The sequence below is a fragment of the Pristis pectinata genome, chromosome 11, assembly GCF_009764475.1.
Source record: "Pristis pectinata isolate sPriPec2 chromosome 11, sPriPec2.1.pri, whole genome shotgun sequence".
NCBI lineage: Eukaryota > Metazoa > Chordata > Chondrichthyes > Rhinopristiformes > Pristidae > Pristis > Pristis pectinata.
Genome location: NC_067415.1, coordinates 85,164,488 through 85,189,505, shown reverse-complemented (window position 1 = coordinate 85,189,505; position 25,018 = coordinate 85,164,488). Strand labels below are relative to the sequence as shown.

The window sequence follows — 25,018 nt, the reverse complement described above, 5'->3', positions numbered from 1 at the left end:
GAGGCAACTTTCAATGAACTGTGAATATGAACCCCCAGATCCCTCTGCTCCTCCACACTGCCAAGTACCTTGCCATTTACCCAGCACTCTGCCCTGGAGTTTGTCCTTCCAAAGTGTACCACCTCACACTTCTCCGGATTGAACTCCATCTGCCACTTGTCAGCCCAGCTCTGCATCCTATCAATATCCCTCTGTAAGCTCCGACAGCCCTCCACACTATCCACAACACCGCCGATCTTAGTGTCGTCCGCAAACTAACTCAGCCCTCCCACCCCCTCATCTAAGTCATCTATAAATATCACAAAAAGTAGAGGTCCCAGAACCGATCCCTACGGGACACCACTAGTCACTGCCTTCCAATCCGAGGGCACTCCTTCCACCACAACCCTCTGCTTTCTACATGCAAGCCAATTCCTAATCCACACAGCCAAGCTTCCTTGGATCCCTTGGCCTCTGACCTTCTGAAGAAGCTTACCATGAGGAAACCTTATCAAACGCCTTACTAAAATCCATGTAAACCACATCCACCGCACTGCCCTCATCAATCTTCCTGGTCACCTCCTCAAAGAACTCTATCAGGCTTGTGAGGCAAAGATCTTCCCTTCACAAAGCCATGTTGGCTGTCCCTAATCAGTCCATGATTCTCTAAGTGTTCATAAATCCTATCCCTTAGAATCCTTTCTAACAGCTTACCACCACAGACGTGAGACTCACCGGTCTATAATTCCCTGGCCTATCCCTATTACCTTTTTTGAACAAGGGGACAACATTTGCAACCCTCCAATCCTCTGGCACCATCCCCGTGGACAATGAGGACTCAAAGATCCTTACCAGCGGTTCAACAATCTCCTCCCTAGCCTCTCGAAGAAGCCTGGGGAAAATCCTGTCAGGCCCCGGAGATTTATCTGTCTTAATATTATTTAACAACTTCAACACATCCTCTCTCTTGATATCTACAACCTCGAGAACATTACCCCTACCAGCACTCCCTTCCGCGTCATCAAGACCCCTCTCCCTGGTGAATACCGAAGAGAAATACTCATTGAGAACTTCTCCCACTTCCGCCGCCTCCAGGCAAATTCTCCCACCTTTGTCCTTAATTGGACCTACCTTTACCCTAGCCATCCTCCTACCCTTCACATACTTGAAAAAGGCCTTGGGATTCTCCTTAACTCTACTAGCCAACGCCTTTTCATGTTCCCTTCTAGCTCTCCTCAGCCCTTTCTTAAGTTCCTTCCTCACTACCCTATATTCATTATAATAATAATTCATTATTAGTGTTTGGGCTAATGGTAAGGTTCAGTGGATATTGTGCTAACTACATTAAACACAACATCTATCATCAAAGACCCCCACCATCCAGGCCATTCCATCTTGCGCTACCATCAGACAGGAGGTACAGAAGCCTGAAGGTCCCACACTGCCAGGTTCAAGAACAGCTACTTCCCTTCAGCTACTCGGTTTTTGAACCAACCAGCACAACCTTAATCTCTACAGTATAGCAACACTATGACCACTTTTATTACTTTTCACTAAAATGGACTTTTTTGTTCTATTTGTTTAATTTATGTTTTCTTGTGAATGTTGTGTCCCTGAGGTTATGTGCCTGTGATGCTGCTGCAAGTAAGATTTTCATTGCACCTGTGCACACATGGACTTGTGCGTGTGACAATAAACTCCACTTTGACTTTGATCTGTCTAGTTCATCCGGTATATAAAGTCGTATCAAATTAAACAATGCAATTGAATGTATAACTGTGGTCCAAAATCAGAATCAATTTTATTTAAACATCACAGATAAGAGATTGAGAAGCAGAATATGTGGATGACACAAACTGTGTCAGAGAATGCTCTTTAAGAATATTGGGAGAAACTCAGCAATGATATGCAGAAATTATGCAATTAACAGTCATACAGGTTAAAAGTATAACTTTGGAAGTACTTTAAAGATGTGTCTACTGTGGAAAATGATAGTTAATAAGGCCAAACAGAATTACACAGATGCAGTGGACAGAGCATTCAGGTCCAAGAAAGTAGTTTTATTTCTCAGAAATAAAGCAAAGACTGTGAGCATTGAACTTTATTAACAATAACAAGTGAGCATTTTAAGTAGACATGATTAAAATTTGGTATTTCAGCCAAAATTGTCTTCTTATTTAAAAGGCATCACCTATTGTCTACCTCACTGCACTTTCTCTATAACACTTTATCTGCACTCTGTATTGTTTTCCCTTGTACTACCATTCAATGCACTGTTGTAATGAAATTATATGAATGAACAGTATGCAAGACAAGTTTTTCACAGTACCTCCGTACGTGTGAAATAAACCAATTTGCCAATTTATTTTGACAGCAAACTATACAGCAGGTTGTCAAGAACTGGTTGAGGCAAATAGCATAGATGCATTTCAGGGGAAAAATGGATAAAGATCTGAGGGAGAAACGAAGAGAAGGATATTCTGATGGATGTGAAGAGGAAGGCTGGAGGAGGCTTGCATACAGCAGAAACACCAGCATGCATCAAATGAATTGAGCAACTCTTTTGATACTATATACCCTATGTAACAACCTATACCTACCTACTATGCACTGCTTTAAAAGGTAGCTGGACAATCTGTATTGCAGGAGGATGTGGCAAAATAACTGATAAAATTGAAGCTGTTATAAGAATAAATGTCATTGTGGCTTTATGAGCTTCCTCACCACTTTCCCTCACCCAACAGGCTTCTGTGTTAAAAAAAAACACCTGCGGTTTCTTTTATAATAAAATGATAATCAAATATCAGCTCCCTTCAATTTGAACTCGTACTGGCATTTGTAGATCCTCTGCTTCATTTGGCTTGAATGAACTATGCTACTCTCCGTAAGGAATTTTAAAAAAAGACAATACAGCTGAATTTTGAAAATCATCACAAGATTTACCCACTTGTGTATGCAGCACTTAGAAGATGTTCTGTTGCAACAGGCTGTGGCTTCTTCTGCAGCACCTCTCAAGAACATGGTCTTTAACACTGAAAAGGCAAGGCCCAGAAGTGCAAGGGTACCTCAGTATATTCAAGTTCCCACACATCATACCCTATCTTCCATATGAAATTTGCCATTCCTTCATCTTTAATGGATTAAAATGATAGAACTCACTGCCAAGTAGCACTGCAGAAACACCTTTACAACATAGGCTGAAGTAGATCAAAGTGACAGCTCAATAGCACACCTCTGGACAATAAATAAGTCATGCAGCCAAGCCCTAATCCCAAAAATAAATAATTTTCAATAAGCCTTGCTAAATAAATATTTATTTGCTTGGTTAGAATTACACTACAGTTTTGTATCTCAGTTCAATTCACTGTGTTTAAAATAGGCATTTCCTTTGAATGTTGACCTTAATTGAATGATAGCATTTTATCCTTTTGAAAACAGACCTATGCTGATGGTTTATTGGCGACCTACCAAAACTTCTCTCCCACAATGAATTTTCAAGTACATTCTTGGGCACCACAAAATCCACATCAACTTTTCTTCTGCCAATCTCATTTATATTTCCCTATATTAAACTGCTTTGTGCATGAATGAAGAAAACACTGCATTTATGTGGTAAAAAGGCAATTCACAAATTTGTAACCAAACTACCTAAGGTGATAATAGAGCAAATGTCCAAAAGATTGGCCACAGGTAGGTTTTAAGAACAGCCTTGGAGGAAGGGAGAAAAAAGACTGAGAGAATATGGATTGATAAAGCTCAGCTCAAGGTCAAATAGAAGATCAAGACAGCTAAAATCTATTTAGCCTCAGGCAGAGGCCAGAACAGTGACAGCAGGCAATAGAATTAGCTGGGCAGAACTTCAGCAACCTTGGGATTGATGGCCCCAACCAGCAGTGTTGAAAGCACTAAATTTGGCATTAAAGCTGGAGTGAGCTAGAAAATTAAACGTCTTGATTACTGTTCGATGGCTGTGTTAAAAGTGTCCATAAAACAAGGGCTGAATCACTCTAGTCTGTAATTGCCTGTTTATTGTTGACTGGTTTGTCAACTCTTACTGACTCATTTTCTCCACTTTCACTTTTAGCTGCCAAATTTGCTAATTTTGCATTAAAATTCTCGTTGGTGCAAATTCCTCTTCCAGAATATCCTGAGAAGAATATTCAAGTGCACTAATCAACTGACATACTATCAAAAAAAATCTTAAATACACTACTTCATAAGTATCCACTCATCCAGAGTATCTACTTCAATCCTCAAAAATTCAATTAATTATGGTGGAAAAAGCCTTTGAAAGTACTTATACAAATTAAAACATTGTAAAATTGGTATCGTCCCCTTGTTAAATACATGGATAGTATTTTGCAGAGCAAAGTGCCTGGATGCTTTCTAATAACATGCATTGATCTAATCAATTTATCTAAGCAACTGAATACATACTTCAACACAGTTTTTGACGGTACATTCACATTTTAAGCCACACCATAAATGGCAAACTTTAATGTTGCTTAACGAAAGAAAAAGAACAAATGCTACCAAGTTTAATAAGCGAGCACTTAACGTTGTGTTTAACAATTAACAACAGAATTACATTACGTGGCAGGCACAGCATCAAAACAGATAATTTAGTACCATACAAGCCTCCTTCCACCCATTGTCCTCACCCTGACAACAAGTCCTCTCTGGACATTCTCCCTGATGGTTTATCACAAAATACATCTACACAATTTGTCTCAACCATTCCCTATAGAAACAACTTCCATATTCCCCATCAAAGTAGTTTCTCCTAAAAATCCTCAGTGAATTTGGAAGTGACCACCTTATGCTGATAGTTTCTTAGTTCTGTTCTTCTCTACAGATGAATTATTTTTCTCTACATTAATCATTACAAAGCCTTTCCTGATCTGAAAAGCTTTTATTAGATGAATAACTAGTTTAATAATATAAAACAAATTACTTCAACTTTTTATAACTCTAAATTATACACCGCTTTTATCATAGAGAAAAATATAGGCCACATAAGGAAATACTATGGTAGGCAACCCAAAGCATGCTCAAGAAGTATTAAGGCAGCACACTGAATGTTTTCCAAAGATTTTGACGCCAATCATAACTTTGAGTGAAGCAAAACTGAGTTTCAATCTGTTCAATTCTACAGTGAAAGGTTTATAGCCAAATTCCTGTGGATTGCCAATATTGTGGGAAAATAGCTCTGGTCATGAATTAATATTAAATGAAGTTTATTTCAAACTGAATTTATTTAAATTTGTATGAAGGAAATTATATTAAAAACTGCAAGTAAGTTTTAGTATAATTCCAATTTCTTCTCCTTAGGCCACAGAGTATTGTGCAAAGTTCTGTTTATCATGCTACAGGACTACAGCACTACAGAAAGTGCAGAGGAGATTTACGAGGTAACTGTCAGAACTAAGAAGCTGGAAATGTATAGATATGAGGAAAGGCCAACTACACTAGGGTTATTTTCTTTGTAACACAGGAAAATGAGGGAAGATTTAATTGAGGTGCTCAAAATTAAGAGAAGCTTAGACAGGGTGAGTAGGAAGGACTGATCCCATTCGGCTGTGGGTGTGGTGTCAAGGAACCCTGGTATAAGTGAAGCTAATGGGCATCAAGGAGAAAGAAAGCACTAATAGTTGGAGTCAGACCTTGAACAAAGGGAATAGATATGGTTATTGGAGTTCAATCGTCTCAGCTCCTTGGCATCACTAGGAATTCTTCAGGGCAGAATCCTAGCTCCGCCACCTTCAGCTGCTTTCCTTCCATCACAGTAGGGATGTCTGCTGATGATTACAGAAAGTTCAATCCCAGTTGTAACTTATCAGCAAATGAAACAGCCCATGCATGCACGCAGAAAAACCTCATCACTATTTAGACATGGATTTTAAAAAGTAGCAAGTCACATTCACGTCACAAAACTGCCAGGCAATGATCATCCCTGACAAGGCATATCCAATTACCTACCCTTGACATTCAAAGGCATTACCATTAACAAGTCCTCCACATCAGTGTCCTGAAGGGCACCACTGACTAGAAGCTCAACTGGATCACCCAGAAAATTACTGTGGTTTTAAGAGCAGGTCAGAGCTAATGTATCCTGAGACAAGTAATTTGACTTTGACACTCCAAAACCTTTCCACCATTGACAAGGCAAAATTCAGAAGTGAGGTGGAATGATCTCCACTTGCCTGAATGCCTGCAGCTCAAGAAACTCAGCAACATTCAGAATAAAGCAGCCGCTTGAGTGGCACACCATTAGCTGTGCTCAACAATCATTCCCTCTAGCTCTGGCACATGGCGGCTACAATATTGCCTACAAAATGCACTGCAGTCACTTGTCTAGGGCTATTCTGATAACATCTCCCAAACCTGTGACCACTACCGCTAAGGCAGTAGGTACAGGGGAAACACTGCCACCTGCAGCTTCCCCAACAAATCACACACCACTCTGATTTGGAAATCTATAGCTGTTCCTTCATCAGTGCTGGTCTAAATTCCTGAAACAGCATTGTGGAGTACTTTCACCAAATGGACGACAGCGGTTCCCACCCTCCTCAAGCACTATTAGGAATGAGCAATAAACACTGGCCCTGTCAGTAATGTCCACGTTCCAAAAAATGAATAAAAACATCACAGCATGCACAGGAAAATACATGTGGCTTAAAACCCAGTTTGTTTCCTTTCCAACCATTCATCAAATGCTAATTTGTAAGAGTGCATCATATAAACCTCAAATGAAAAAAAAAGACCAAACAATTCATTTAAAGGAGGTCAGTTTTACATCCTGTGCTTTTACCACATCCACATATCAGTACAAGGGTGAACATTGGAGAAAATGAGAGACTGGGTTAAATTTTCATTTTGACTCTGCTGGAAGTACACTTGTCTTTGAGTCAAATAGTTCAAGCGGTCACTCCAAAAAACAGCAGTACAAATGTCTATTCTTGTTCAGTACTGTCGGAGTTTGCTGCACTGTCAAAGGGGTAGTAAGGGCACATTGCATTGTTGGAGCAGTCCTGAGAGAGGGCTGCACTGGGTAAGAGTCAATAGTGAAGAAATGCTGCACTCTCAAAGAAGCAGTACTTTGGGACTGCTACACTGATGGGTTTGCAATATCGAAGGGCAGAACTGAGAAGATATTGCACTATGGAAGAGGCAGGGCTAAGGGTGTGCTTCACCGTCAGATAGGCAGTGCTGAGGGAATTCTGCACAAGCAGAAAGGCAATACTGAGGAAGCAATGTGTCATCAGGTGAGCAGTACTGAAGGAGCACTGCACTGCTGGAGGGCCAATACTGAGGGAATATTGCACTGCCAGGAAGATAGTGCAAAAGACTTGGGGGTGGTGGGGGGGTGCAATACTTAGGGAATTCTGCACCATCAGATGTGCGAGCTAGGAGAGTGCTGCACCATGGCACTGCAATGTGATGAAATAGTGCAGCTGCAGAAAGTTTAAGTTGCACTATTATGGAGAGGTACTGAGGTAATGCTATGATGTCATAGGGACTGCTGCAGTCTTCTAATGAGCAGTACTAAGGAAGTGCTGCACTGTCAGAGCAGCCTTCTTTTAAGATATTGCTTATTGTTTATATAGGCTTCCTGTTAGAATAAGGATAATGTTACCAACACTGCGGACTGAATGAAAAACCAGTGACTGGAATCTTGTCTCATCCAGCACATATCTGGAATATTCCAAGTGAAAAAGACAACATGATTATCTTATGGTTATAGGAAGCCTATGTAACATGTGTTGTCTCACATGAAGTGACAGAACAGATGACTACTGAGCAAGAGGTAGAAACAACTTTCACACGGAAGTGTTGTTAGGAATAGGGACAAGTTTTAACATATCCTTCTGGTGGTATATGCTACAGGCATACATGAAGGATTGTTCTCGATTGAAATTGGGTGAGAATAGCAAGGATAAACATTTCGTAAATGGGGATAGAAAAGTCAAAGTCTAGTTTATTGTCATATGCACAAGTCCATGTATGCACAGGTGCAATGAAAAACTTACTTGCAGCAGCATCACAGGTACATAGCATCATATAAGCAGCATTCACAAGAAAAACATAAATTAAACATAATTATACACAATTTTTACAAGAAAGAACACAATTGCAACAAAACAAAGCCCATTTTAGTGCAATGTGTTCAAGTGGTCATAGTGTTGCTATACTGAAGTAGTGATTAGGGTTGTGCGGTTGGTTCAAGGACCGAATGGTTGAAGGGAAGTAGCTGTTCCTGAACCTGGTGGTGTGGGACTTCAGGCTTCTGTACCTCCTGCCCGATGGGAGCTATGAGAAGATGGCATGGCCCGAATGGTGGGGATCTTTGATGATGGATGTTGCCTTCTTGGGGCATCGCCTCCTGTAGATACTTCTGATAGTGGGAAGGGATGTCCTGTGACGTATTGGACGGAGTCCACCTCTCAAAGTCGAGTTTATTGTCACATGCACAAGTACATGTGTGCACAGGTGCAGTGAAAAACTTGCAGCAGCATCACAGGCACACAGCATCATATAAGCAGCATTCACAAGAGAAACATAAGTTAAACATAAATTATACACAATTTTTACAAGAAAGAACACAATTAGAACAAATAAAACAAAGTCCATTTTACTGCAAAGTGATCAAAGTGGTCATACTCTCTGCAGCTTCTTCCGTTCCTGCTCATTCGAAGCCCGCTGAGACAATGGGAAGCATCACAACTAAATCACAAGTAAGGATTGGCAACAAGTATCAGCTGTGCCAATGACTCCCATAAACCCAGTGTGAAAAATAATAAACTAAATGTATACCTTATTGATCCATCACACATTGGGAATTTACTGTAATTACAATACCAACATGATTCATTTAATGACGTTTTACAGTTTCAAGCTGAATGTATAATCCTTCCTTTCTGGAGGGCCACAAATGAATAAAATGAATAAGAACTTCTATACTTACACTTAAAAAAAACACCTCTTTTATATATAATGATAGACATTACCAATGCTGAAACACAAGAAATCAAAGCCAAATTTCCTGCATTAGGAAAAAGAGCAGCCTTGAATGCCTGTAGTCCTTTTAACAACTTTCAGGACATCTGAAAGCACAGCACAGCATACCACAACAAGCAGTACGTCAATGACCAGATCATCTAGTTTCAATAATGTTTGGTGAAGGATAAATATTGGCCAAGACAGCAAGGACAAACTATCCTTGCTCTTTCATGTAAAAGATCCTATTGCATCTTTTCATGAACCTGAGAGAGCAGATGGCTCTTCTGATAGTCACCACTCCGTCAGTACTGTGCTGGGTGTGTCAGCCTATATTTTTGTGTTCAAGTCCCTAGATTGGGACTTGAACCAACAATCCATCAACTAGGCTATGAGTGACACTTAGCATAATTTGAGACCTCAATAACTGCTGAAGTTTGATAAAGATTAGCCTGCCTGTGAATACTAATTCTACCCTAAAAATCTAGTTTCAGTTGCCAAAGTTAAGCAAAGCTGTATCGAACAGTTTGTGCAGGCATGGCGAAGGTTAGAGTGCAATACTAAACAAAATTGACTTTTTGCAATTTGTAGCAGGAAAAAAACAAGTACTTTAGAGTTAACATCTGTTTGTGTCTGGAAATTTAAATGTAATATGTTCCTATTATGCACATTTCCTGTTGACAATATGTGGTTTTAAACCACTTATAAACAATTGTGTGTACCTGCAATTCACTATTTTTAAACAGTTTTCTTTCTTTTTTAATTTCCCATCACTTATCACAGAGGGAGATTGCAATAAATGTATTTTCCTGATAAATCCATCGCAAGCCAGATGAATACTTGAGAGTTATTGTTTCATTGATTCACTCTGGGTTGGTGATTACCACCCAGCCTATCTGGAACCAAGCTTCTCTCACAAACTTGGCACTTTGATACCATAACCATTCAACACAAAAAATGAAAAAAAAATTTACAAGTGAAGGGCTTTCAACAGCACAAGAATGAGGAAGGCAGGGTCTCTGCAATCAATCTCGAAAGTTGGTGCACAGTTCCCAACAGTACTGGTATTAAACTATCACTTCCGCCCCAACAGATCTGCAAACAGCTCACCGCTATTTTAGAACTCTGTTCAAACAGCCGCAAGCAAAAGAGGAACACATATTTCCTTTACATTCAATTACTGGTTCAGTTTGACCTTTACATTCTGCCGGCTACTTAAGGTAAGAATATGCTGAAAATATTGTTATACTTCTGTGCTAAATCCTTTGTTTAAATTTAATCTAAAGATCTTGAAGAACAGAAAATGGTATGTAGAAAAGTCAGGGCTTAATTTCTATTTCAACCAATACAGACACAAGGGATCTATGGAGTTGTAAATTTTTCATGATTCTTTAAAGTTGTTTTGTCTTACAATAAGGACCTCAAATCTCAGGGTTAAGTTCCTCAGCCTTGAATTACACAATGTTATTGTCGCTCTGCAATAAAGCCCTGATTTCAATCAAACTTTCAAGTTTTGCACATTGCAGGTATCATTTTCACCTTTGAGTCAAAAAATTCTGGGTTCAAGTCCAACTCCAAACACGACAAAAATACAAGATGCTGGAGGAACCTGGCAGGTTCCAGATGAAGGGTCTCGACCCAAAACATTGACTGTCCATTTCCCTCCACAGATACTGCCTGACCCGCTGAGTTCCCCCAGCATTTAAGATAATTGTATTTTGCTCCCGATTCCAGCATCTGCAGCCTCTTGTGTCCACAACACAACAATCTAGGCTGATATTCCAACACAGCACAGACGGAGTTTTGCACTTTTGGGATTGCCAGCTTTCACATGAAATGTTAAAACAACGCTCTATCTGCTCTCAGATGGACATAACAAACTCCAAGGCACTTTTCTGAAGTGTAGGATGGATGGTGTGGGGAGACCTGAGTGCTATTTTGGGGAGCTTGTGTTCAAACTAGCTGCCAGATTTTATTCATTACAACGGTGATAACAATTTAAAAGCATTTAATTGGCTGGAAAATTCGGCTGAACACCCTGAAAGGAATACGAGAAATGTTGTAAGCAGTACAAATCTTTATTCTTTCTTTCCAGATATACCAATTTGTAAAATACCACCTCACAATAACGGTTAAATTTGCAGTCTGGTCTCTGCTCTCAACTTTCATTTTAACAATTAGTTATGTGACTTCAAATATAATAGGTCTCTCTTAGAAGCAGCATAGGCAGAAGGTTCAATTATCTTCAGAAGCTGTATGATTCTATGACAAATAATACATCACAGATTCAATCTAGTATTTTCTATAAAATGTTTGCAGAATTACAACCAACTGGATATTAACAGTGTAAAGAACTAAAAGGTGCATGCTTTGCAATGTCTTCATTCTGATATAGTCAAACAAACAGCATTGTTACACAGAAGCAAACAAGAAGCCAGTGACTTTGCAACTCACTGAATATAGCAAGCCAAGTTACAGAGAATGCAAATGACTACTTTAAGCCAGTCTTGTTTACTTGTGATTGCATGGACAGCTTCTATCCCACTGTTATAAGACTATTGAATAGTCCCCTAGTACGATAAGATGGACTCTTGACCTCACAATCTACCTCATTATGACCTCGCACCTTATTGTCTGCCTGCACTGCACTTTCTCTGTAACTGTAACACTTTATTCTGCATTCTGTTATTGTTTTTCCCCTGTACTACCTCAATGCACTGATGTGATGAAATGATCTGTACAGACAGTATTCAAGAGAAGTTTTTCACTGGACCTCGGTACATATGACAATAATAAACCTATTTCCCAAATTACCAATTTGATAATTCATAAAAGCATGAAATGTTTACATAAAAAACGTCATCCTCCCATCCAGTTGATTAAGGCCAGATTTATTATTATATCTGTACACTTTTGCCTCGTTCTATTCATTTGTGTCAATCTAGAGCCAAATGTTAACTACTGGTAAAATGGCCAAGCTTGACATAGTAAGTTTGATTGTGAACCCTGCAGGGACTACTTCTGCACTGTTCATTTCGTATTGGAAAATTGTGCAAACAATTCATTTAAATGTTGTTGATACATGATTTGAAGCCTAAAATGGAAAGAAACTTATACTCCCATCCATGTGTGTTAAATAGCATGATTGAGATCCCATGCAGAACTTTAAAATCAAGCTGAATTTTCATGTCTCTGTTCACAGTACAGACCTTGCCTGTGAAAAGAACCACATGCAGTGAAACACCAACTCCCAACTGAGAATGGAGAAGGTGAAATAATTACCTGGAAGACCACTTTGCTGTAAGTGACTGGGTTTTTTTTGCACACAATTTGACTTCAGTACCAATCCCTCACTTTATTGGAGAAATCCTGCATCTTGGTGGAGAATTAGCCCAGTTTTTGCTGGAGACTTTTCTAAAGTTTTGGTCATGACTTCTGTTGCAGACACCTTCTGAATGGAGTCTATAAATAGACCCTATTTGTTGTAACACCCCATTTGAAACTGTGGTGTCAATAGACCTTCCACATTAAAACTGAGGTAATAAAAACCATGATAGTGCTCTTGGCTCTGAAAATGCTCTGTGTTCAAATCCTGATACAGAGTCTTACGAACAATAATCTAGATAGGCACTCCAGAAGAGTACCGAGGAAGGGCTGCACTGGCTGAGAAGATCTTGCAAGTAAAGTTGTTAAATCAAACCATCTGTTATCTCAGGTGGGCATTAATGAGCCTACGACTTCCCTTCAAAGAGCAGGGAAGCTCACCCTTGTATCCTGGAACCAATATTTCTTCCTCAACCAACATCAAAGTCAAATTATCTGCACTTGGGTCGTGCTTAAGCAGAAATATACTGCCCTAAGCTTTAAAATTCTACCCCCTACCACCGGCCCTCTCCATCTCACAACACTCCTCTTTTAAGGACTTCCTTAAACCAACTCTTTGGTCATTCATCCTGATATCCTGTGGCTCAGTATCAAATTATGTTTGTTAACACTCATGTGAAGCTCACAGGGATACTCCAAAATATAAGCTGTATTTTCTTTTCCTCACTAAATAAAGTTCCTCCAATTTAAAAACACAAATCTATTTGGAATGGGCAGGCTAAACAGCAACTTCCATTCATCTGCCTCAAATGTACAAAAAAAACATTTTAAGGGCCTTTCCTGAAGCACAATGAATGGAAAATTGATACTGACTCACACAACGAAACACTGGAACAGTTAACTATAAGCTTGATCAACGAGGTAGACTTTAGTAAATGTCTTAAAGGAGGAGAGATGGAGGGTTTGGGAATGGAGTTTCAGTATGAGGGCCTGGACAACTGTGCATTGAGGATGCTCAAGAAATCAAAATTAGAAATGCACTTAACTTCCAGATGTTGTATAGAAAGGGAGGAACAAGGATGAAAATTAAGATGTCACTTAACCAGGAGCCAGTGGAGGCCAGCTTGGACAGGGGTGATTGGGGAATGGGGCTTAATGTGAGTTAGCATAGGGAGAGCGGAGTTTTGGATGAACTAAAGTTTATGGATGGTAGATCAAGGGAGGATAATGAGAAGTGCATTGGAATATCAAGTCTAGAAGTGAACATCATGGTTGAGAATTTAAGCAGATGAGTTGAGGCAAGAGTGAAGTAAAGGAGATGGGGATAAACAGTTTTAGAGATGGCACAGATGAGGTCTCAAGCCAATGTGAGATAAATAAAAAATTCAGTTTCCTATTCATCTGGTTCAGTTTCACACAGAAAGGGATGGAGTCAGCAGCTTGATGCAGAATTTGTAATTGGGGTTCAAAGATGATGGCTTTGGTCACCCCAGTAGTTAGTTGGAAGAAGGTTCTGCTCATCCAGTACTGGATGTCAGACTGTCATATCATTTCAGGAGCCAAGAGAAGTTGTGGTAATATAAAGCTGCCGAGAAGTCTTATTTCTAGGCTGAGAGTGACTTGACAGAGGATTAAAGAACCATTAAAGAATTTTGTACGTCAGACATGGAGAAATTGTTCCCATGAGTGGGAGTTCAAAATGAGGAACCATTAATTCAAGAATGTCACTAATGGATCCAGAAGGGAATTAAGTATATCCTTACCCAAAGAGTGATAAGAACGTCCATAGAGCAGCTGTGATGAATATAGTTATAATTAAAGGAAACTTTGTTCGTAAGGCAGGGATAAAAGAATAAAAGAATACGGTGATAGGTTAAAAAAATCCTTTTGATGAACATAAAGCAAAGATCAGTTGAATTGAATGACGTGTTTCTGTGCTGTGAATCCTCAAATCTATTCACATGCCCTCAGATAATGAAGCAGTTCTTGCTCACGTGCAGGAAGATTTGGACAGATTCAGAAATGACAGAGAACATTTACACCGCACAAGGGCCAGGCTATGTTCACCTCCAACAAGAAGTTTAACCTCCTCCTCCTGGTGTTCAGTGGAGAGCCTGGCTTCCCAACCTGAGCCCAAAGTGATGTAGCTTCATTTGTCGGCTTCAGGTTAAATCAGCTGATCATTCGGACTAAACATTCAGGTTCAAATTAGGTTGTGCCAATTCAGTCCAGCTCAGTCCTTATCCAAACAGGATAACTTGTTCAGTGTCACTGCATGTATCCATTGTTCTTAATCAATTTCTGGCATTTCATCCTCAAACAGATCAGTAACATGTTTGAAATAGTTTTATTTACAGCAGTGATTGGATGACGTTGGACATTGAAACAATTTTTAGTACTTAGGCTTGTGTCGGCATCAGATTAGCAAAGTTCGGATCAATTCTGGGACACATTTTAATCCTATAGCCAAAGAAACTGCTAATTCACAGCATTACCATTGTCGAATCCTTCACAATCAATATACTGAGGGTCACCATTAACCTGAAATTTAAATTTAGTCACCACACAAATACCATGACCACAAAAACAGGTCAGAGGCACCAAATGGTTAACCTTGTGACACCCAAACCCTTTACACCATCTACAAACCACAAATGAGGAACGTGATAGAGTACTCTCCATTTACCTGGATGACTGCAGATTCAACAACACTCAAGCAGCTCAAAGAAAAGGATGCTTGACTGGCGGCCCATCCATCATTTGAAATATTCACACCCTCCCTCAGCAATGGACCATGCTGGAGTAGGCACCATCTACAAAACACACTGCAGCAACTCATCACGGCTTATTCAACAGCACCTCACAAACCTACAACCTTGAGAACCTGGGAGGACGAGGGCACAAGACGCATGGAGACACCACCACCGGCAAGTCACACACCATACCATCTTAGAACATACAGTTGTGCCTTCATTGTCACTGGGTATAAATCTTGGAAATCCCAAAAACAAACAAAAATACTCTGGGAGTGCCATCGCCACACAGATATCAGTGGTTCTAGCTGGCAGCTCACCATCACCTTCTCAAGGGTAATTATGGATGATTAATAATTGCTGCCTTACCAGTGATGCCAATGACAGTCAACTAATTTTTAAACAAAAGTGTTAAAAAGCATATTTTTGCAAAGCTAATTTTTTTGTTCAAATATTTCTGTTGCAGGTTTATGAAAGTCTCCAAACAGGATTTTAAAAATGCAGTCGCAGAACATCAGCCTGGTCGCACAACAGCCTCTTGAATTTAGAATTGGTGCAATTACCTTTTATACTATTGTTTTCATAATTGGGCTTTTTGTAAATGCAACTGCAATCTGGGTCTTCAGCTGCACCACTAAAAAAGGCACATCGGTGAACATATATATGACGAATGTTGCTCTATTGGACCTCATTTTCATAATACTGCTGCCTTTCCGCCTGATTTATTATGGGAAGAATTACTGGCCCTTTGGTGATATCTTCTGTCGCATCAATGCTGCCCTCACCATATTTTACCCCAGCATTGCCCTGTGGCTTTTGGCTTTCATGAGCGTTGACCGTTACATGGCAGTGGTGCAACCCAAACACAGCAAGGAACTTCGTAACATCGGCAAAGCTGCTGCAAGCTGTGTTGGAATCTGGGTAATGACAATCGTGTCTGTTCTCCCATTCATGTTTTCCAAGAATGATCCTGACAGGGCCTATAATTTTATGACCTGTTTGAAAATGCTCGACATCATTCATCTGAAAGAAGCCAACAGTCTGAATTTTGTTCGAGTGATTTTCTTTTTTCTTCTGCCCCTCTTTATTATGATAGGATGCTACTGCACTATCATCAACAGTCTTATAAAAGGAAAAACATCCAAACTGAAGCCAAAAACGAAGGAAAAATCAATTAAAATAATCGTAACACTTATCGTTCAGGTGCTTGTTTGTTTCGTTCCATATCACATCTGTTTCATTTTCTTACTACTGCAAACTGGCCATAGTAATTTCAATGCCTGGGCTGCCTTTACAACGTTCTTGATGAACCTCAGCACATGTCTTGACATGATCTTGTACTACATCGTGTCAAAGCACTTTCAGGCCAGAGTCATCAGCGTCATCTACTATCGGAACTACCTGAGGAGCGTACGAAGGAAGAGCTTCAAAACTGGAAGCTTCCGTTCTCTGAGCAATGTCAACATTAGCAATATGTAAATTATGAAACAAGGGCCGACATAAATGCCTGGGTTTCATCATGCTTTAGTATCTCCAGGTACTTTACACACTTAAGTACTTTTGAAGCCTTTCATTTTGTGTGTAAATGCAGTAACTGAAATGGCATTGCACAAGACTGGCCATTTTATCTGTTTATAATGTTGTTAATGGACAGAAGAACATTGGTCAGAACACCTGGTGAATGTAATTCTATATCTTTGTGAAACTGCTCTCAAGTAGATTCTCAATAAATGCTTATTCTTGAATATTTAGTAATGAAATCACACCTCTTTGTAATGTAACAACTTTGCCATCCTAATACTAGATCATCATCAACAGATGTATTAGCTGTACACTGTTTTGTACTATTCATATCTTGAGTAAATGGGGTATATATCTTGCTGGAGTATCACTGCTTAGAACCTGGGATTCTCCATCACAGAAAGCTGTAGATCCTCAGTTACTGAGTATCTTCAGAGATCCATAGACTTTTGGATACAGAGAAAACCAGGGAGAACAGGAAAGTGGACAAGGTACAACATCAGCGATGGTTCTATTGAACAGCACAGCAACCTCAATGGGCACGGCTGAGACCAACTTCCAGCTGACAATCTTTTGCTTGGAAAAGAAAACAGTGCAAACAAAACATCAATCTAAACCAACCAGCAAGTTCTAGAAATAATTAACTTATTGCTTATCTCTTCATCCCCTGAACTTTCTGGATAATTTATGCATAAATGACAGCATGTTTTATTAATGTGCCATTGTTGCTCCCATTAGATTGAGCCTGACAAATTATCTTCAGCAAGGCACAGGGAAAACATCTGAACCTGAATATGGTACAGAGAGATGAACAACAACATTAAACTCTACTGAGAGTGGGTCCAGTTATTTTTTTCTTGGACATGTCAGGGACCTTGATGGTTGAACACCACAAAATAATACTGGAACAGTATTTTAAATTAAAATCAGAACACAAGCGCAAATTAAAAGAAAAGCAATTTTCTCAAAGAGTTCACATAAGAGGTCATTAACAAGGAAGGATTTTTAGACATAACAGTTAAGGCATAAAAGATGGAAACATTTGAGAACTAGTTGAATGCTTTGATGGGACAAGGTTGCAGGAGGATTGATATGAATGGATCAGCTAAACCCGGATCACCAATGGGCCAGTTCTGTCCCACAAAGTGAAGGATCATCATGTTGAAAACAGCAAGCCCTTTATTTAATAAAAAGGGTCAATTATTTAAAAGTTGTAGCAAGGCTGTAATGTGCACTCTAGTATAAGTTTTCACAATGCACCACTTCACAGTGTATTGGTGAGAATTTATCTGAAGTACTGAACACATTCTTTGTCACTTGATTTAAGGATGGGTATACTTACACAGAAGGTAGTTCATTCACTAGGTTGGTATTGGTATTGGTTTATTATTGTCACTTGTACTGAGGTACAGTGAAAAACTTGTCTTGTAGACCGTTCGCACAGATCAATTCATTACACAGTGCATTGAGGTAGTACAGGGTAAAACAATAACAGAATGCAGAGTAAAGTGTCACAGCTACAGGGAAGTGCATTGCAGGTAGACAATAAGGTGCAAGGTCATAACAAGGTAGATTGTGAGGTCAAGAGTCCATCTCATCGTACAAGGGAACCGTTCAATAGTCTTATCACAGTGGGACAGGAGCTGTCCTTGAGCCCGGTGGTATGTGCCCTCAGGCTCCTGTATCTTCTGCCTGATGGGAGAGGGGAGAAGAGAGAATGATCCGGGTGGGTGGGGTCTTTGGTTATGCTGGCTGCTTCACCAAGGCAGCAAGAGGTACAGACAGAGTCCACGGAGGGGAGGCTGGATTCCGTGATGTGCTGGCCTGTGCCCACAACTCTCTGCAGTTGCTTGTGGTCCCGGGCAAAGCAGTTGCCATACCAAGCCGTGATGCATCCAGATAGGATGCTTTTTATCGTGCATGGATAAAAGTTGGTGAGTTTCAAAGGGGACATGCCAAATTTCTTTAGCCTCCTGAGGAAGTAGAGGCACTGGTGAGTTTTCTTGGCTGTGGTGTCCATGTGGTTGGACCATCACAGGCTATTGGTGATGTTCACTCCAAGGAACTTGAAACTCTCAACCCTCTCGACAGGTTGATTTCTTTCAGGAAAGTATAGCAGGTTGGCCCAATACTCATTGGAGTTTAGATGAATGAGAGCATTCTTATTTACTTATATGAGATTCTAAGGAGGCTTTACAGAGAAGTTGGTGGGGGGGATGGTATCTAGAACCAGGAGGTCAATCATTTAAAACAGAATGAGGAAGATTAACTTTCCTCAGTATCATGAAAATTTGGAATCCTCTGTCGTGGAGAGCTGTGGAGATTGATAAATTGACTACATTGAAGATTGAGATAGATTTTTGGTACATAGAGAGTCAAGGATTATGGGGAACAGACAGAGAAGTGGTGCTGAGGCTAAGATCAGTCATTGAATGGTGAAGTAGGCTCAAATTACCATTGAGCCTATTTCTACTTGTATTTATTATGTTCTTATTCACCATGATATCTGCTCCTGAGTTTCAATTTTGAACAAGGAAGATGATTAAGCATCAAGGTTTTGCAATGTTACCAACTAGCAGTGGCTTCACAGATTTGAGAATGCAACAAATTCAATTAAGAACATGCAAATTCCATTAAGGCACCAACAACATAGGTAAGATGAGGGATGAGGCCCTGAAGAGTGAGTTTTGGGAGTTAGGAAGGAAGTTAAAGCAGGACCTCAAGGGTAGTAACCTCTGGATTGCTGCTTGTGTCACGCGCTAGGCAGGGAAAGAATAGGAGGATAAGGCAGATAAATGAGCGGCTAAGGAGTTGGTGCAGGGGTCAAGATTTGTGGATCATTGGGATCTCTTCTGGGGTAGATACGACCTGTACAGAAGAGACGGGTTACACTTGAATTCGAGAAGGACCAATATCCTTGCGGGCAGGTTTGCTGGAGCTGCTGGGGAGAGTTTGAACTAGGTTGGCAGGGGGATGGGAACCAGAGTGTTAGATTAGTTGATGGATCAGTTGATGTAGAAGTAGATGAGATGTGCACAGAGAAGGATAGGCAGGGGATAGGGCATAAATGCAGTCAGTTAGATGGGTTGAAATGTGTTTACTTTAATGCGAGAAGTGTTAAGAATAAGGCTGATGAACTTAGAGCATGGATCAGTACAGGGAATTACGATATTGTGGCCATTACAGAGACTTGACTGTAGCAAGGAGAGGGTGGCTGCTTGAGGTTCCAGGACTTAGATGTTACAAAAGACATGGAGGGGGGTTGGGTTGGGGCTGGCATTGCTAATTAGGGAAAGGATCACAGCTGTAGAAAGGGAGAACATCATAGAGAGATCATCTATTGAGTCAGTGTGGGTGGAAGTTAGAAACAGGAAGGGAGCAATCACTTTATTGAGGGTATTCTATAGGCCCCCAAATAGCCACCGGGACAGTGAGGAGCAAATAAGTAGGCAGATTTTACAAAGGTGCAAAAATAGCAGGGTTGTTGTCATGGGTGACTTCAACTTTCCCAATATTGATTGGCATCTCCTAAGTGCAAAAGGTTGAGATGGGGCAGGATTGGTTAGGTGTGTACAGGAAGGATTCCTGACACATTATGTAGACTGGCCGACTAGAGGAGAGGCCATGGTGGATCTGGTACTAGGTAATGAGCCAAGTCAGGTGACAGACCTCTCAGTGGGCAAACATTTCAGGGACAGTGACCACAACTCCCTGACTTTTAGCATAGCCATCGACAAGGATAGGAGCAGACAATATGGTAAAGTATTTAATTGGGGGAAGGCAAATTACGATGGTATTAGGCAGGAACTTGGGAGAGTAAATTGCAAACAGATGTTCTCTGGTAAATGCACTGCAGAAATGCTGCGATTGTTTAGGGACCACTTGCATGGGATTCTAGATAGGTTTGTCCCACTGAGACAAGGAAAGGATGGTAGGGTGAAGGAACCATGGTTAACAAGAGGTGGAAGATTTAGTCAAGAGGAAGAAGAAAGCTTATTTAAGGGTTAGGAAGCAAAAATCAGTCAGGCCTCTTGAGAGTTATAATGTAGCCAGGAAGGAGCTTAAGAAGGGACTTAGGAGAGCTAGAAGGCGGCGTGAGAAGGCCTTGGCAAGTAGGATTAAGGAAAATCCTAAGGCGTTCTATACATATGTGAGGAGCAAGAGGATGACTAGGGTGAGGGTAGGACCGCTCCGTGATAAGGGGGAAAAATGTGAGGCGGAGGAGGTAGGGAGCCAGAGAAGGTCCTATATGAATACTTTGCTTCAGTGTTCACTGAGGAGAGGGACTTAGAAGAAGGGGAGAACAGGCAAATGTGTTGGAGCATGTTGAGGTTAAGAAAAAAGCAGTGTTGGAGCTACTAAAAAGCATTAGGATAGATAAGTCCCCAGGGTCGGATAGGATATACCCCAAGGTACAATGGGAGGAGATTGCTGGAGCGTTAACAATGATCTTTGAGTCCTCCCTGGCCACAGGAGTGGTACCGGAGGATTGGAGGATGGCAAATGTTGTTCCATTGTTCAAGAAAGGTAAAAGGGATAATCCTGGGAATTATAGACCAGTTAGTCTTACATCGGTGGTGGGCAAGCTATTGGAGAGGATACTTAGGGACTAGATTTATGAGCATTTGGAGACTCACAGTCTTCTAAGGGACAGTCAACATGGCTTTGTGAAGGGCAGGTCATGCCTTACAAACCTAATAGAGTTTTTCGAGGAAGTGACAAGACAGATTGATGAAGGTAGCGTGGTGGATGTGGTATACAGTATATGGATTTTAGCAAGGCATTTGACAAGGTTCCCCATGATAGGCTCATCCAGAGGGTCATGAGGTATGGGATCCATAGAAAATTGGCTGAGTGGATTTGGAATTGGCTTGCTCACAGGAGGCAGAGAATGGTTGTTGAAGGGGACTATTAGACCAGTAGGTCAGTGACTAATGGTGTTCCTCAGGGATCTATTCTGGGACCCCTGCTCTTTGTGATTTTTATAAATGATTTGGATGAAGTGGAAGGGTGGGTTGGTAAGTCTGCAAATGACACGAAAGTTGGTGGTATAGTAGATAGTACAGAAGGTTGTCATAGGTTACAATGGGATATTGACAGAATGCAGAGCTGGGTAGAGAAGTGACAGATGGAGTTCAATCCAGAGAAGTGTGAAGTGAAACATTTTGGAAGATTTAACTTGAAGGCAGAGTACATGGTAAATGACAGGATTCTCAGCAGTGTAGAGGAACAGAGAGATCTTGGGGTTCTAGTACATAGATTCCTCAAGTGCCACACAAGTTGATAGGGTGGTTAAAAAGGCATATGGTGTGCTGGCCTTCATTAGCCAGGGGATTGAGTTCAAGAGTACAGAGGTAACGTTGCAGGTCTATAAGGCCCTAGTTAGACCACATCTGGAATATTGTGTTCAGTTCTGGTCGCCATACTATAGGAAGGATGAGGACGCTTTGGAGAGGGTGCAGAGGAGATTTACAAGAATGTTGCCTGGATTGGAGAACATGTCTTATGAGGAGAGGCCGAGCAAGTTAGGGCTTTTCTCCTTAGAGAGAATAAGGATAAGAGGAGACTTGATAGAGGTTTATAAGATTATGAGGCATAGACAGAGTGGACAGCCAGCATCTTTTCCCCAGGGCAGTAATGGCCAATACTAGAGGTCACCTGTTTAAGGTGTGTGGAGGAAAGTTCAGGGGATGTCAGAGGTAGGTTTTTTTACACAGTGCTGGGTGCCTGGAATGCACTACTGGGGGGGTGGGGTGGATGGTAGGGGCTGATACGATAGAGTTATTTAAGAGACTCTTAGATAGGCACATGGATGAAAGAAAAATTGAGGGTTATGGGAGGTGAAGTAGAGAGGGGGAATAGATAGAATGTGTATAAGGTTTATAATAGGTCGGCATAACATCGTGGGCTGAAGGGCCCATGCTGTGCTGTTCTATGTTCTAAAACTTAAGCATATCAGGAGTAGACCACTCAGCCCCCTCAGACCTGACCAGCATTCAGTAGTGGTTTGAGTCATTCATGAGCCTCTGAACTGCTGATGTAGCCATAGTATTTATGTGGCTGATCCAGATGAATATCAGGACAATGGTGACCTTTAGAATGTTAATGAAGGGGACTCAGCCATGATAACACCATTGAATGTCAAGGGTGGGTGGTCAAATTCTCGCTTGTTGAAGATGGTCATTCCCTGGCATTCTTTTGGTGTAAATGTTACTTACCACTTATCAGCACACGTCTGAATGTTGTCCAGAGCTTGCTGCATGCAGACAAGAACTGCTTTATTTGTTGAGATGTTGCAAATGGAATTGAACATTGTACAATATTAGGGAACATTCCAACATCTGGCCTCAAGACGGAAGGCAGATTCCCGATTCAACAGTGAAGATGGTTGGACCTAAGATACTAACTTAAACAACTCCTGTAGTGATGTTCTGGGTTGGAATGACGACCAACAATTACTGTGTCTTCCTTTATGCGAGGTATGACTTCAATAATTGGAGTGTTTTCCCTTTGGTGTCCATTGACTTTAGTTTTACCAGAGCTCCTTGATATCACAGTTGGTCAAATTGCTGCCTTAATGTCAAAGGCAGTCACTCTCACCTTATCTCTGAAATTCAGCACTTCGGTAAATGCTTGGACAAAGGACGTAGTAAGGTCTGGAGCACAATAGTTCTAGCAAACTCAAAGTAGGCATCACTGAGCAGGTTCGTAAGTAAGTTCCACTTGATGGCATTATCAAAAACATCTTTCATCACTTTGCTGATGATTGAGAGGTGGTGGATCGAGCAGTAATTTGTTGGAGATTTGTCCTGCTATTAAACCCATTACCATACACTCTAATTTTGTTTAATAAGCTCACATGCACCTTAACAAAGACCTTCTAAAAGTCTGCAAATGAACTGGTTTTCCCTTATTTAATCTGCTCATAATAACCTCCAACAGAAGGATCTTCAACCTGAAACATTAATTCTGTTTCACTTTACACAGATGTACTCTGACCCGAGTTTGCAACATTCTCTATTTTTATAACCACTAACAGATTTGTCAAACAAATTTCCCTTTCAAAAGTCCATACTGACTCTGCCAAATCTGATTATTTTCTGAGTGCCCAGTCACCACTTCCTTAAGAAAAGATTTGTGCATTTTCAATGCTAATGATGTCAGCTCTCCATTCTCTCTCCTTCTTTTTCTCTTAAATAGTGCCATCCAACGTGTGGGAACTGTTTGAGAATCGATGGAATTTTGGAAGATGACAAACATGTGTCCACTATCTCCATAGCCACCTCTTTCAAAACCTCGGCATACAGGTCATCAGGTTTTGAGGCTATGTCAACTTTCACTCTCGTTAATGTTTTCAATACTATTTTGTAATTAATGCAAATTTCTTTCATCTCCTCATTCACTCTTGATCTGTTGTTCTCCATTGGTCTGCATGGGTTGCAGTTGTATAAAACATTGGTTGAGGGGCAGTTATTGCATGCAGTTCTGGTCACTCCATTACAGTAAGGATGTGGAGGCTTGGAGAGGGTTCAGAAGAGGTTTATCAGGATGCTGCCTCGATTAGAGAGTATTAGCTACAAGGAGAGGTTGGACAAACCTAGTGTAGCAGTTAGTGCAACACTATTACAGCGCCAGAGATCCAGGTTCAATTCTAGCAGCTGTCTGTAAGGAGTTTGTATGTTCTCCCTGTGTCTGCGTGGGTTTCCTCTGGGTGCTCTGGTTTCCTCCCACATTCCAAAGACCTCCGGGTTAAGAAGTTGTGGGCATGCTACGTTGGCACCGGAAGCATGGCGACACTTGCGGGCTGCCCCCAGAACGCTCTACGCAAAAGATGCATTTCACTGTGTGTTTCTATGTACATGTGACTAATAAAGATATCTTATCTTACCTTTTCTCTGGAGCATCAGAGGCTGAGGGGAGACCTGACAGAAGTTTATAAAATTATGAGAGGCGTAGATAGGGTAGACAGCCAGAATCTTTTTCCCAGGGTGGAAAAATACAAGAGGGCAGACATACATCTTCATCCAAGTCATTTATATACTGTATAACACAAACAACTGAGGACCCAGCACCTATCCTTGCAGAACATCACTGGTCACAGACTTCCAGCCAGAAATAACAACCTTCCGTCACTACCCTCTGTCTTCTATGGGCAAGCCAATTCTGAATCCAATCTGCCAATTCACCATGGATCCCATGCATCTTAATCTTCCTATTAACCTACCATGAGGGACCTTGTCAAACACCTTACTAAAGTCCATAATCAACGTCCTCAGCTCCCTCATCTTGCGTTGCTGCATTTGTCACTTTTCATGTTTTTTTCCTGGAGTTTTTCCAGCTTCTTTTGCTCAGTTTGATTTTCTGCATGATGGTGGTGCAAAAGCCTTTGTTTTCCACAAACTGGGCTGGACAGATGTCTGTAGCACTACCATTCTGATGAGCAA

General features: G+C 40.8%; 2 protein-coding genes across 5 annotated transcripts in view; one reads left to right on the top strand and one right to left on the bottom strand.

Moving 5' to 3' along the window:
* The window catches only part of ubac2 (UBA domain containing 2), a 153,880-nt gene that overhangs the window by 114,941 nt on the left and 13,921 nt on the right, over window positions 1-25,018 (bottom strand). The window lies entirely within an intron of this gene.
* Window positions 9,871-16,832, top strand: gpr18 (G protein-coupled receptor 18). The gene is made up of 3 exons (XM_052025629.1): window positions 9,871-10,196; window positions 12,179-12,276; window positions 15,520-16,832. The coding sequence occupies exon 3, from the start codon at window positions 15,552-15,554 to the stop codon at window positions 16,530-16,532; it is 981 nt and encodes a 326-aa protein (XP_051881589.1). The 5' UTR covers window positions 9,871-10,196; window positions 12,179-12,276; window positions 15,520-15,551; the 3' UTR covers window positions 16,533-16,832.